General features: G+C 38.7%; 1 protein-coding gene across 1 annotated transcript; it reads right to left on the bottom strand.

Moving 5' to 3' along the window:
• Window positions 1-8112: 8112 nt before the first annotated feature.
• Window positions 8113-10243, bottom strand: LOC126155867 (ARL14 effector protein-like). Its single transcript, XM_049916258.1, has 2 exons — window positions 9595-10243; window positions 8113-8177 (listed from the first exon to the last, which is right to left on the bottom strand). Exons 1-2 carry the CDS (start codon window positions 10241-10243, stop codon window positions 8113-8115), a joined length of 714 nt encoding a protein of 237 aa, XP_049772215.1.
• Window positions 10244-14948: the final 4705 nt, after the last annotated feature.

Raw genomic sequence — 14948 nt, 5'->3', positions numbered from 1 at the left:
AGTGTATATCCACCTTTCGCAGCAATGCAGGCTGCTATTCTCCCATGGAGACGATCATAGAGATGCTGTCTGTAGTACTGTGGAACGGCTTGCTATGCCATTTCCACCTGGTGCCTCAGTTGGACCAGCGTTCGTGCTGGACGTGCAGACCGCGGGAGACGACGCTTCATCCAGTCCCAAACATGCTCAATGGGGGACAGATCCGGAGATCTTGCTGGCCAGGGTAGTTGACTTACACCTTCTAGAGCACGTTGGGTGGCACGGGATACATGCGGACGTGCATTGTCCTGTTGGAACAGCAAGTTCCCTTGCTGGTCTAGGAATGGTAGAACGATGGGTTCGATGACGGTTTGGATGTACCGTGCACTATTCAGTGTCCCCTCGACGATCACCAGTGGTGTACGGCCAGTGTAGGAGATCGCTCCCCACACTATGATGCCGGGTGTTGGCCCTGTGTGCCTCGGTCATATGCAGTCCTGATTGTGGTGCTCACCTGCATGGCGCCAAACATGCATGCGACCATCATTGGCACCAAGGCAGAAGTGACTCTCATCGCTGAAGACGACACGTCTCCATTCGTCCCTCCATTCACGCCTGTCGCGACACCACTGGAGGCGGGCTGCACGATGTTGGGGCGTGAGCGGAAGACGGCCTAACGGTGTGCGGGACCGTAGCCCAGCTTCATGGAGACGGTTGCGAATGGTCCTCGCCGATACCCCAGGAGCAACAGTGTCCCTAATTTGCTGGGAAGTGGCGGTGCGGTCCCCTACGGCACTGCGTAGGATCCTACGGTCTTGGCGTGCATCCGTGCGTCGCTGCGGTCCGGTCCCAGGTCGACGGGCACGTGCACCTTCCGCCGACCACTGGCGACAACATCGATGTACTGTGGAGACCTCACGCCCCACGTGTTGAGCAATTCGGCGGTACGTCCACCCGGCCTCCCGCATGCCCACTATACGCCCTCGCTCAAAGTCCGTCAACTGCACATACGGTTCACGTCCACGCTGTCGCGGCATGCTACCAGTTTTAAAGACTGCGATGGAGCTTCGTATGCCACGGCAAACTGGCTGACACTGACGACGGCGGTGCACAAATGCTGTGCAGCTAGCGCCATTCGACGGCCAACACCGCGGTTCCTGGTGTGTCCGCTGTGCCGTGCGTGTGATCATTGCTTGTACAGCCCTCTCGCAGTGTCCGGAGCAAGTATGGTGGGTCTGACACACTGGTGTCAATGTGTTCTTTTTTCCATTTCCAGGAGTGTATTTATAGAATAAAGATCCATTTCAGTTGTCAGTAATTTTCTTATATCTTGTTTGCCTTGATGTTGTAACCTGTATGTGTCCTAAGATCCGATGATGGCGGTCTTAGTTTCGCCGAAACCAGTAATCATGGCATAAAAAGAATTCCTGCAATCTTGGCTACCAGTTTATTGTTTCTTAATTTCTTCCAAGACTGGTTTCAAAGCTTAAAGTTTCATATTCAGGTGTGGTCATGAAATAAATTAAGAAAATTACTGGCAATTGCAGTGGATTTTTGTTATATAAATCATGTACTACAGTTTTTGAAAACATTTTTGTGTTCCTGATACCACTGCAGTTTTAACACTTCTTAGCGCATTTAGTCCAATGTAAACTCCCATACCATTAACCGTTATATGTGCTGTGAGCAGCCCTCACTCATTTGATTAATAAAAGTGTTGTTAAAAGCAGTGGTTGAAATAGCAAGGGTGGGGTAAATATGCAACCTAGTAGAAATTTTGTTCAGACACGTCAAAGGGATAGTTACACACTGCTTCATTTATCACCCTTAGGCCAATTTGGATTTAGAATGGTTAGATTTTTGCTGGGTTTCCTACCAATTGATGAGAATTGCAAAAGTAGTTATGATGGAAGTTGAACAAAGGTTCCTTTCTTTAATAAAATTGAAATCACTTTCAAATGGTGGGCTTGCAATAAAAGAAATAAATTAGAACCAATTTTGACAAGAAAACTTTATTAGCAAGATTCATATACTTGTGTATTAAAGCTAGCAGTACATCAGATGTGAACAAAGTGAATTTCCATACCAAGCATCAATCCCAAGTGGGAGCTCAATTTCAGAGTTTAAAAGCACCTTAATTTTTAGAAAATTGTAAATTAAAGTTGTAATCATTCAAAAATGGTAATAAAAACATCCAATAATTCCTATTTAGTATCTCATTAATGCTACTAGTTCACAAGAAATTAATTTAAGAAGGCTTTAGTTCACTGCTTCACACTTGGCGCAGCTGATATGCTGCACTAAATCTCTTTCCACCATTACATATTTTTAACTAACTGCTGATAACTGTTCTGTTTAGCAGTCTCATCCATAAATCATCATAATCATCTTTAATCTCAACTGCTGAGAGAGACCAACTGAGGAATTAAATATCCTACACCATTGCTGCGTCTCCCTTACAAAGCACCACTGATGTCACACTGCCCTTTTTATTACAATGAAAATTTCTTTTAGGACCACTATTCGAACTTTTCAAATAAAACATTATGGCTGTACCTATTATTATGTAGTCCTCATTTTGGTGATCATTTGCCACCTGCAAACTGTGATATGCAGGGGAATCGCTGCTGCCAGAGTAAACCATGCAGTGTATTTTTTTGTGCCTTGGAACAGAATGTTTGACATTATGTTTACTGTTTGGAGTTAGAATTTATTCTTTGTATTTTTGTCATTTGACAGTTTGTGTAAGTTCGTAAGTTACGCATTAATAAAACTCATTGTAGCATTCCAAAAGTGTCTTTTGGTTGACTTACTATGATGATGAACATGCTGGATACCTACAGATTGGTGACTCCAAAAATGCAGAAATATTTACAGACAGCAAAGACTACATCATCTCAAGCTCAGGCCAAATTGCAGCTGTTAAAACTACAAAATGACTTGTATAAACAGATGAAAGATCTTAAGGCTGCAGTAGGAATGCGGGATAACACAGAGACATGTCTACGATTGTTGAGAGACAACAGAAATTCAACAAATAGGCAAGGCGACAAATGCGAGACAAAACTCGAGCCAAATATGGAAGTGCAAGCTTGAGGTTCTAGCCAGAAAAGCCAGAGTTATGGTTCACAATGTTGTACATAGCTTTTGTAAAGAATGAAGTGATTGACAATCACATAAAACTCGTTGTAACTGTAACAGTTTGGATGCAAGGGCAGCTTCTATAGTTGCAGGTGTTATGTTGAAACCACCACAAGTATGAGACAAACAATATATACATTGGAAGAAAACACTAATTGACTGAATTGTGTAGTAGAACAATGGATAGTGACAGAATGCCTTGAGAATTCTGGTGGCATTTGCAAAGCATTGTTGGAGAAGAAGATTTATTGCACGTGTATCGTTGACGCAGCTGCCATTGATAAAAGCAGCTGTAGGTCCATATGAAAGAACTGACAGCACTTCAGTAAACGTGGTTACAGGCAGGGAGTATACAACATTAGACAAGGCAAATGTGATTGTGTAATAAAAGAGGCTGAAGAAATCAACATGCAAAAGACCTGGCTATCTGAAAAGAGCAACATGCATCTGAAATAGCAGATGGATGCGTTTCAGAAGAAAGCAGCAATGTTGGCAGAAGGTAAGAAGAATACACCTAGACAAGATGCTGGAAGTAGGGGTAGACAGTACCATAAGAAGCAGCAAGATTCAAGGTGTTGATATGATTGGTGTTTCAGTGAGCAGGCCAGAAGATGTACTCCTCAGAGTGCGTACTCAAGTGGTGCCAATGGCCGGAAGTAGGCTCAGTGAGCTGCAGAATTCATTATAGGCATCATAATAAGGAAGTTGAAGACAGAGCGGGCACCAGAAGAGTGAGTAACCAAGCAAACCTGCTAACGATGTCACAAAGATTGTACGTGAGGGATGTTAAGGCAAGATTGTTACTATCTTGTAGACTTGAGGTCTGACATTAGCACATTACCAGTTGGTAAAAAAGAAGAAGAAATAAAAGCACACCACGAGCCAAGCCTACTCACCTCTCAATGGCAAACAGTTTGCCCATAGCAATGTACGAAAATCATGAAGTATAGGTGAATTTGGGATTTAGTAGGAAGTGCATGTGGAATTTTGTACTAACAGATGTAGCAGAGCCCATTCTGGGAGCAGTTTTTGTTTATCAGCAGAAGATACTGTAAGTCAATGGGTACTGGGAACAGATAAAATGAATGTTCTATAACACAGTACCCTATATCAAGATGACACTGGGCAAACCTGTCTCATGATGGCAGAGAAGATTAGTGCCCAACTGTTTTGCCGTAGCAAAGACAGAATCTGAGGACGTGCTACAAATAGGCATTATACACAGGTCATATAACCCTTGGTTGTCACTGCTACCTCAGGCCAAGGAGAAGGATAGCACCTGGAGGGCTTGTGGGGATTAATGCACATAAAGTTACTGCACAGTTCTGGACTGATACCTGCTGCCAAATATTATAGACTTCACCAATACTGAGAGAGGTTGCACAGTGGACACGCATTCGGGACAGCAATGGTTAAATCCTGTGTCTGGCCATTCTGATTTAGGTTTTCTGTGATTTCCCTAAAATGTTTCAGGCAAATGCTGGAATGTTCCTTTGACAGGGCACGGCCAACTTCCTGCCCTATCCTTCCCTAACCTGATGGGACCGATGACCTCACTGTTCGGTACCCTTCTCCACATCAACCAACCAATCGACTTCACCAACATGCTAGAGGGAGCCACAACATTTAGTGTAATTGATTGCAAAAAAGTCTACAATCAATTACCTGTGCCAAAAGACGACATACTGAAGACTCCATTTAGGTTGTTAAGAGTTTTTACTAATGCCACTCAGGTTGAAGAAGGCTGCGCAAACATGGCTGCATTTCGTGGATGAAGTCCTCAGAAGGCTAGGTTTCTGCTTTGTATACCTGGAAGACATCGTGGTATTTTCCAGGACTGCCATAGTGCAGAGGGACACCTCAAGGCAGTATTTGATCAGACACGCAAGTACGGCATGGTCAACAAAGTGAAGTGTACACTGTGGCAGAAGTGAATTTCCTTGGCTATGCAGTTTTGGTGGCCAGCATCTACCCCTTGAAAAACAAAATCAGACCCATGAAGAACATACCTCACTGGAAAGTCTTTCATCAATTAAGGAGATTCCTAGGGTCTTAAACTTCTACCATCAGCCTATACCAGGAGTGGCCAAACTACAAGAGCCACTGATAGCAACACTAGAAGGTAAAGGTTCCACTTTTCGATGGCCACTGTATTGGATACCCCTTGAAAAACAAAATCAGACCCATGAAGAACATACCTCACTGGAAAGTCTTTCATCAATTAAGGAGATTCCTAGGGTCTTAAACTTCTACCATCAGCCTATACCAGGAGTGGCCAAACTACAAGAGCCACTGATAGCAACACTAGAAGGTAAAGGTTCCACTTTTCGATGGCCACTGTATTGGATACCTGAGATGCAATGAGCCTTCAACCAGGTAAAAGCAGCGCCACCTAGAGAGAAGGCCTTTGTGCTGAGCAACTCGCCTGCCAAGACTTGGATGACTTGTAGTCATACAAGTTCCGTCCATCCAAGAGCAGCTTCTACTGGCAGGCACTTCTAGAAATGTTTTTCTCTGGCTACATATCGCTGTTTCAACAAAATTTCTCTTATATAAATTATTTCACATGCTAATACATCAAAACTTACCTGTTTTTACGCTGCAAATCCAAAACATGTAAGGGGATTGATGGCTTCATTAGGCCTATTCACATGTTCTTAACTAGACACAAATTAACATTTTTAATAATGAAAACATCAGGATCTTTCCATGTGAAATCCATCAGTACAAAATTTAATTTAACATTGATGATTCCGAATTTTGCATATTTTGTTTTATTCTATCAGAATGATGAAAAATCCAAAATTGAATATTTTTTGTGCATTTTATTTTAGAGTTCTTAGTTTTTAAAATGACCTCGATTCTGCCATTTTTGTCTTGCTTTGAAACCTTAAAAAGGCCACAACCCCAAAACCATTTGACTTAAAGACCTGAAATTTGTACCACTTCATTCAGTTTCTTCTAAGGTTTAAAGATGTGTGCTACTTTACTAGAGTCACAAAAACGCTGAATTCTTCCAAACCCTTTTTTTTTAATTCTTAAAATTTCAAAATTAGAGTTTCTTTAAAACTGTTACTTACACACTATTTTTAATGTAAATCTCATGATGTTATTCCAGTGCGAACATATTGAAATAAATTTTATTTTACTGCAATTTGCTTTGCCAACTATATTACAACTTTTGCAGACTGGTTTATGAGAGTTACATTAAAATGAAATATACAAATTACTTGTGGTAGCAATTTTTGCAGAGGCTGTATGTAATTTGCAGTTGTTTAAAAGAAAAAGTCCTTTTGCAAGCTGCACATTAAGTGTTTTTTATTTAACTTGTGCACACAGACCCATTTTGCCTTATTTACAAGCTGTTTTCAGTGGGTGTCAGATCAGCGTCTAAAGCTGTTTGGCTTAAAAATTGTTACTAACACAACAGAAAATAAATACTATGGAATAAATAATAATAAAACAAAACCATTCAATTTTATTGACACAATAATGAGCTTCAGGAGAAATCAATTGTTGAAAGAAAATTAACAAAGCACTGGAGGGAGAAAGGGGAGCAGGTTGCAGCTATGCAACACATGTAATGCAGGAGTCAAGCATACATACAGCAGCCTTTTAAAATAGTAGTAGGGTCATTCCATGCCAAGTGGTCTAAACCTTCCCACCATCATGTCTCCAATTTTCTTCAAATTTTATCTGTAGCACTAGTCAAGTGCTAAATTAAGTTTCTCAAGATTTCAAGCCTCTAGCTGCAATACTTGCTGATCTACACCCCCTTGTCTGAAGGGTAGTAAGTTCGCATGCGCGCGACATCAGACAAAATGCCATTTTTGGGGTCTCATAAAATTGAAACCAATTCATAAGAATGGTTAGTAAGATGAGACCCTGTACAGTTTTTTGTGCTGATTCAAACGAAATTAATTATAAGATTACTGATGCAAAATCCGGTCAAACAAGTCGACTCAAAGTGTACCCCTAATTCTGTCGTGACTTAATGCGACAAATTTTGACCAATATTGAGACTGCAATAATTTCCTTGCAGATAAAGATATGGACTTGAACTTTTTACCAAGTCTTATCTTTGTGCTGGACATAATACAGCTGGATTTCCAACTACCCAGGCTTTATAGTCGCCTTGCAAAATCTCTTCAAATTTGGCAGTGTCAGCGCAAATGGCTTTATTTACCAAAGTTCAAAGCCCATTACTACAAAATAGTCAGCCTGGATTTAATTGTGAATAGTATCATCTGAAAGAGAAACTCTTGCTCTACAAGATGGATATATTTTTCTTTTGCAACGCTTCCATTAAGTGCTTATTTACTCAGGTCAAAGTATCTTATATTTTGTGTGCGCAGTGCCCTGCGTTGGTCCATGATGGCTGAGCCATTACTGGTTATCACAATAAAACCAGCATCCCCATCGCCATAGGGGCCACGCCCGATAGCCATGCAGTAACAGCCACGGGTGGGTATCTTTACTGCAGGTTCCCAAGCCTGATTACAGGGTGTCTTTACCACAGGATCCCAAGCCTGATTGTGGGTTTCTTTATGCAGGTTCCCAAGCCTGTCTTCCTCAGTTACTTCATCATTCTGGAAGCATCGTTGATTTGCAAGAGAATGCTTTCAGGAAAACTGTATTGCCGACCAGATGATGTCACTGATGGAGCTGGAATAACACCAATGATAAGTTGTTCTGGAATCCAGCAAGTATCACGTCTTAAGGGCCAATAAAATGAACTTGCAGGACCATGAGGATGCATAAAGCTTATGAAAGCATCTTTCTGTTCGACTGAGATTTCAACGATGTTTCCAATCCACCATTTCTTTTCATAAATGCAAGCAACATACTGCCCAGGCTGAAGATCCATGACTTGAACTACTACTTCAGCAGCACTAATTTTGGCCAAAAAAGATGTCGCATCATTAGAAACTCTACTGACCTTAATTGTCGTCATATCAATGGGCAAAAAATGGTGGTTTTCTCTTGTGCCAGCTAGAGTGTGCCCTTGCAGGAATCTTTCTTCTTGAGAAGCTTTTTCTTCTTCAACTTCCTCTTTGCTGATGAAAAAGAATTTGATTCCATTGATATTATCATTGCAGAAGTTGAAAAGATCTTTGGGTGTTAGAATCTGGTTTTCATATGGACGTTGCAAACTTGCTCTTGCTGCCAACCGTTTTGTTGTGCCTCCAATGCCATCACAAGGCGACTTTCCATGGCTTGTTCCAAAGAAATTCCATTCTGCTGTTATTTCAAAATCTTCTTTGTGATAGCATAAGTTGAGAAAATTCTTGAAATTCTTATATTGTGCAGCTGAACCATCACTGAAGTAGTGGATGTGGCTTATTTTGGAAAATTGCATCTTCAGGTAATTGATTACTTTTCCAATGTAAACATGGACAGTAATCGTATCGTGTCGAAGGCAGTCACTAATAACACAAAGATTCACACATTGCACCTCTTCGTTTTCACAGTAGTAGACTACAAATGGATGAACTGTTGCTTGACTGTTTTCCCAGTGAAAGCCTTGCACTGCATCTTGAACAATAAATGAATAGTTTTCAGCAAAATCCATTAGTATTATGAATTCGCCTTCTTTCAAATCAGTTTTGAGAGCTTTCAGGTGCTGGCTTTGATGCTTGGCAATGTAGTGATGACAAGACAGGTTCCAAATTTTTGCTGCAATATCTTCAACATACTCTTCTGTTGAAAGCTGCTTTGTTTCTAAAGTATCCCTGTCGGTATGAATCCATTGTTTGTACTCAATCAGTTCTTCAGGGTCATTATCTTCAAAATATGTTGCAATAACTGCTTCTACACCTTCTGGACCAGGGCAGTTTTCACAACGATGAAGCATACAATCCTTGTTTTCCAAGCTGCAAACAGCTTTGCTAAGAATTTCCTTGTAGTCTTCATTGATTGATGCACCAGTGAGCATAAGCTTGACATTTTGGTGTATTGTACAGACACAAACTGAGTGCATTCCAGCAGAGCCAACTGTAACACACCATTTTGGTCTAAGCTCGCAAAACTTTGAGAAGCCAATTTCTGGTCCATTTTGCTTCTGATAAGACACGTACATTTCCTTCAAATTGCAAAGCAACAACCGCTTTTGCTTGTACACCTTTGTTCCTGAAATTCTCACAGGCACACAGTCTTTCTTCCCTGGACAAAGTCTGCTGAATTCGTCATCTTGAAAAAAGTCATGTACTTTCTGGACAACTTCATCTGAAAGCTTCCTTCCTTGCCGATTTGCTGGAAAAGCTAGAACACCTTGCTCATTCTTCAGTTTTCTCGCTTGCTTTACCATTCTTTCTGATACATTAAATGCTGTTGTCGTATCTTTAATTGTCCAGCTTCTTGGAACCAAGGTCAATATTTGAACTTTTGTCCTACGATTTGACACTTTACATTTTTCTTTCAACTCTTCTATAAGATTATCAAGATCTGCACAATTATTGCATGGGCGACTTTTACTTGAACTTGGCTGTTCATCGTAATTGATTCCTACAGCAGCAGCAATTTGATTCCCAATTAAACTTTGTGCATCCAAGATCTTTCTTTTTGCATAGCTTTGCTTATCTCTTTTACTTAGTTGTCTTCTTTTCAATGGTGAAGCACCAATAAATGATAAACTTTTGTTGATGGCTGGTTCAGTTTCATCCGTTGTGAAATCTTGTTCAGATTGGGTTGATAGTGATGATGAATCTTCTAGCTTTTGGTTCAGTGCCGACATGCAGCGAGGGCAAAGCTTCTGACCAGGTTTTATATCAATCACTTCTTTTTTCTTTAACAGGCAAAGTTTGGCAGCTGTTTCATTATCAAGCAGTCTAAGTCCAGCTTTTACATTGTGATTCCTCTTCTTGAATGGATTGCAACATTTCTTTTGCATCGCTTGATATTCATGTAGGAAGAGGGCTTCATGGTGGAAGCAAATGATGGAATTTTCGTCAAGTTTGGCTTCTGAACGCGAAACAAGCAATTTCTGGTCACATTCTGTGAAATCACTAAACGCTTTGAATCCAGTCTTCTTAGCATAGAAGATAACATGGCACTTTGATGCAGCAGCATCTTTTCCAATTGAACAGGGGGCCAACGATTCTTCTTCTTCATTAACTTCTGACATCTCTCACTGGCCAATCACTGAATAAAACACGAATGAAATATCCAATTATATCAGTAATTCTAAGCGACTATTAAGATTCAAATTCCTAGAAATGAAGAAAAATTAGTGCATCGCGCATACAAAATATAACAACTTTGATGTGAGTTAATGAGTACTTAATGGTCGCGTTGCAAAAAAAACAAATGTCAGTCTTGTAGAGCAAGAGTTTCTCTTTTAGGTGATACTATTCACAAGCAGATTCAGGCCAACTATTTTTTAGTAATTGGCTTGAAACTTTGGTAAATTTTACCGTTTGTGCTGACACTGCCTAATTTGAAGAGATACTGCAGGGCGACCATATGGCCTGGATCATTGCAAATCCGGCTGCATTATGTCTAGCACAAGCATGAAGCTTGGCCAAAAGTTCAAGTCCATATCTTCAACTGCAAGGAAATCATTGCAGTCTTAATATTGGTCAAAATTTGTCGCGTTGTGTCACGACAAATTTTGAAGTATACTTTGAGTCGAGTTATTTGACCGGGGTTTGCATGAGTAATGTTATACATAATTTCGTTGGAATCAGCAAAAAAAACTGTACAGGGTCGCATCTTACTAACCATTCTTATGAATTAGTTTCGATTTTATTAGACTCCAAATATGACATTTTTTTTATGTTGCATGCACACGGACTAAGTACACTTCAGACAAGGGGGTCTAGATCAGCAGCTATTGCAGCTAGAGGCCTGAAATCTTGGGAAACTTACTTCAACACTTGACTAAAGCTACAGTTAAAATTTGACGAAAATTGGAGACCATGATGGTGGGAACTTTTTTCAGTTTTAGACCACTTGGTGTGGAATGACCCAGTAGTGACATTTTACACAGAATGCAACAATACGATTCAGTACATTCTGAAGACTCCAGCACTAAACTTCACTGGCAGGCATTATTGTGTTTGAACAATGGTATTTCAAAAAAGTGTTGCTTTAAACTAATGAATTTAAATTTTTGTATCTCTTATCAGTTTCATCTTTCCGATAATTGTGATTTATCCTTCTTTGATTTCTTAAGAAGATAAACTGTGGATAAAAAGTGGTCAAAATTTTGTTGTAATCCCTTAGAAAGAAACTTACACGGCATGAGTAAATATTGTGGAAATGTAACTTATGGACGATTGATCTGAACTTACGTATTTAAGAAAGACTTCATGTAGAGTGAAATCATCTAATGAAAGAAAACCTGAACTACTGATAACTGAAAGCAAAAAATCTTATGGAAAGGTACAATTGAATTGAAGCATGTCTAATGGCCCTGAGTTTGTGGGTGCTGAAGAAGACTTGTATTTGTTGAAAGCCTCTGCTTTCATTACAGAAATCCTGAGTAATAAAGAAATGTATCATCTCAAAAATTTTTGTAAAGATAAAGCTGACAAAAGAACATTGAAATTAAGTGAAACCTTCTTTCAGGAAGAAACCGGTGAAAATCAGGAAATACTTGGCTGTGATGATACACAAACAGAAATGATTGACAAGTTTAAAGACAACTAGTAAAAGTGAAAACTAACTTGTATAGAAAGAGAGTCTAGAGTAAGCAGCTGCAGGAAAGGGCCTACTCTTTACTTCTGACCCTAAACCTGGACAGTCTTTGTCTGCTAAAACTGTTCTGTTGGTGAAAAAGTTTCATTGTAATGATAATACTAGCAGGTGAATGCCTGACTAACATGATTACATTTCTATGGGAAAAGCAACCGTATGTATGTTCAAAACAGGTCAATTTTAGGAAACCTAAGAGACGTGTACAAACTTTTCGGATCAAATTGCATTCTCAAAATTTGCTGTATTAAGGCCAAAAAAATTTGTATTATAGCTGGAGCTAGCGGGATACTTACTGTTTGCATTTGTTTCAAATCATCAAATGGAAATTAATGATAGCTGGATCAAATTTGAACACAATGTACAAAAATTTATGAAAATGTAAGGTTTCAAGAACCAGACCAATGGTTGATTTCACATGCACTGACCTATTAATCAGTTTTCTTTTTTAAGGAATAGCTTTGTTAATCACAATAGTCCAGGGAAATACAGGGTAGTAATGAATAAAAATATTCTTACAACTTGTGTGTACAGTATGTATTCAAACTGCATAAATTCAGCATACTGTTTACAATTAAAGTTCAATTCAGGCTTCACTTACTTCTGTTGAATATGTTTTTCTTTCTAGGGACAGCATCCTTCACAATGCTTTTATTTTTCTTTTTGGTGAAATTATTAAGAAATACATTGGTTGAAATCTGTATTACTTTTTTGCAAGTATCTTGAGCACTGTGATTATCACATTCTCTTTCCCAGAGCAGTTCATTCATTAAAACTGAATTGCAAGCCAGGTGTGAAACCAGTTCTCTTTGGTTTGGTACTTTAAGGAACTCAGCTTCAAATTTATGACACAGTTTCATAACAGTCAGGTAAGTTGTGACAACCACACTGATAATTTTAGAGGAAGGAATGTGCAGTGTTCCTCTACTTACATTCTGTATTAGGGAATACATTTCTTGATCATCTAAAATGTTATCTAACACCATAATATCTTTACAAAACTCACATTTTGTGTTTTTCAAAACAGAGTAGCTACAATACCCTGCTATACATGTAAGAACAGGCAAATCTTCACTGGAATTTTCAGTAAGTTCTGATGATTTGACTACTATTTCATCATATATGGAAGGAATCTCAATGTCAGTATTTGGGTCATCTGAGAAAATATCCTGTATGGTCTGTATTCTTATTTTACCAAAAAAGTTGATTTTAAATTTAGCATAATTACAGGCTGCAAGCGAAGCTTCTTTTCTACCTTATACACCTGCCTGATACTGACATTGTACTGACCTCCACATAACTGTATATACTTTCCAAATCTCTCTTCGACCAAATCAGTTTGAAATTTATGGGGTAAAAAGTAGGAAAACTGCAACTCATTAATACAACATTCAGACAATTTTGTAAAGGCCTATGTTGTCTGAATTAATGCTGAAAATGTTTCTTTTGTTAGTGAGCCCTCAGGAAATCGGATGCTTATTTTTTCCCATCCGCTTAGCCATTCTAACAATCCTGTAAGATATCCATACTTGGGGTCGTCTGTTGTACATTGTTAAGGGCTCATGAATTCGTCATTTAACCTATTACCTTTAAATGGTTTTTTTCACATTAGCTATTTTCCACCATTTGATAAACAAACTAATGTAATTTGCTGTTTCCACACTGATCTAAGGAGTGTTTTGGCCCCAGTGTTTGATGGGCGTTAGCTATGAAATCACTGAAAATTTGCAGAGCTAGTTCAGCATTTTGTTTTTCAAAGTTATTTGCTCTCATAGCTTTCAAAGTTTGACCATAACAATATTTTGCCAGTTTTTCATGTTGAAGGTCATATAGCATCAGTAAGGTATCAAAACAGGCATAATGTATGCAAGAATCATTTTTTTTAGTGTGGAATAAATTATACAGAAATTATTTTTTTGCTTTAACCAGTTATGCTAGATGCACTTCATGATGTGTACAGAGCAAATTACAAAAACAATGGTCTCACTGAAACTTTATGATGGTTCATAAGAGACTGAAGAGGGATTTGAAAATGATGACATTGCCCTTCTATTAATAGAATTATTATCTGAAATTACAGACAGTACTTTGAATCCTGTATCTTCAAGACCCAATATAATTATTTTGATCCACTGATGCAAATTATAACCTGTTAATTTCTTGACTGGTAAAATATGAACAACATCTTTAAAGTTACTCAGTACACAGTTGATCATGAAAATATATGCTGAATTTGCTGTCAAACATTCACCATTAACCATACCAACAACACTTTCTCCTTTACAGTCAAAATATTCTTTTAGATGTATCTCATATAGTAAAAGGTTGACATGATATTCATGTGGTTCAAGAAATTTAAATTTACCTCTTGTATATGATAAAAAATTATTTTCACATTGCTCTTTCTGGGGACCTATGTTAATACTAGAACACACTCTTTGAATTGTTGATGGATGGGGGCCTACAAAAAACCATAATCTCTATTAAACCTATAAGCACATGGGGAATTACTATAAGATAAACAAGAAAATATCATGAATGATGGAGGATATGAAATTTTGTTTGATGACAGTAATTTCAACTGTTCAATGATAAAGTGTATGTTTTTGCTCTTTTCATACTCAGATAAATTAAGTGTCTGCAGATTGTCACATACATTACTCAAAATTTGCTCAATATTATTTGGAACATTAATCTGCATGTCAGCTTCTTCCACACAGTCCAACAGATTACCTAATTCAACAATGCTTGAAACCCTTGTTAAAACCTTGTCCCCATTTAGTCCTATTTTGTTTGTTTGCTTGTTCAGGACAAATACTGATACATCAAGGCCTTCACCAACAAGAACAGAATATTTTACCACATGAGAAGAAACTGTTTGAATGTTTGCAAACAATACAGATGTAGGTTTTGTAACGATACTCCAGAAATTGGATAGCTTTAACATTGACAGTTTTGCCTTTAACTCACATAGTGATGCAATGGACTGAGCTTTTAAATATATTTCCCTTTCCTTCAGACTATCCTGAACAGCTCCCTGAATATTTTGCTCTTCAAGTTTCTGTCTCTTTACCTCAGGGCCAGTTCTGTAGCTTGAAGGTTTGCTCAAATAGTGAGGGCAGTCCGGAAAAACA

The sequence above is a fragment of the Schistocerca cancellata genome, chromosome 2 (genome assembly GCF_023864275.1).
Source record: "Schistocerca cancellata isolate TAMUIC-IGC-003103 chromosome 2, iqSchCanc2.1, whole genome shotgun sequence".
In the NCBI taxonomy this organism is placed as follows: Eukaryota; Metazoa; Arthropoda; class Insecta; order Orthoptera; family Acrididae; genus Schistocerca; species Schistocerca cancellata.
Note: the sequence above shows the minus strand (reverse complement) of the source record. Positions and strands in the feature narration are given on the sequence as shown.

Bases quoted from the DNA above. Each gene is read 5' to 3' on its own strand.
- LOC126155867 (XM_049916258.1), bottom strand. From the start codon at position 10,243: ATGTCAGAAGTTAATGAAGAAGAAGAATCGTTGGCCCCCTGTTCAATT. The intron at 8,178-9,594 runs GTAAAAGTCGCC...CTTTTTCATCAG, and splicing joins CGATGAACAGCCAAGTTCAA to CAAAGAGGAAGTTGAAGAAG.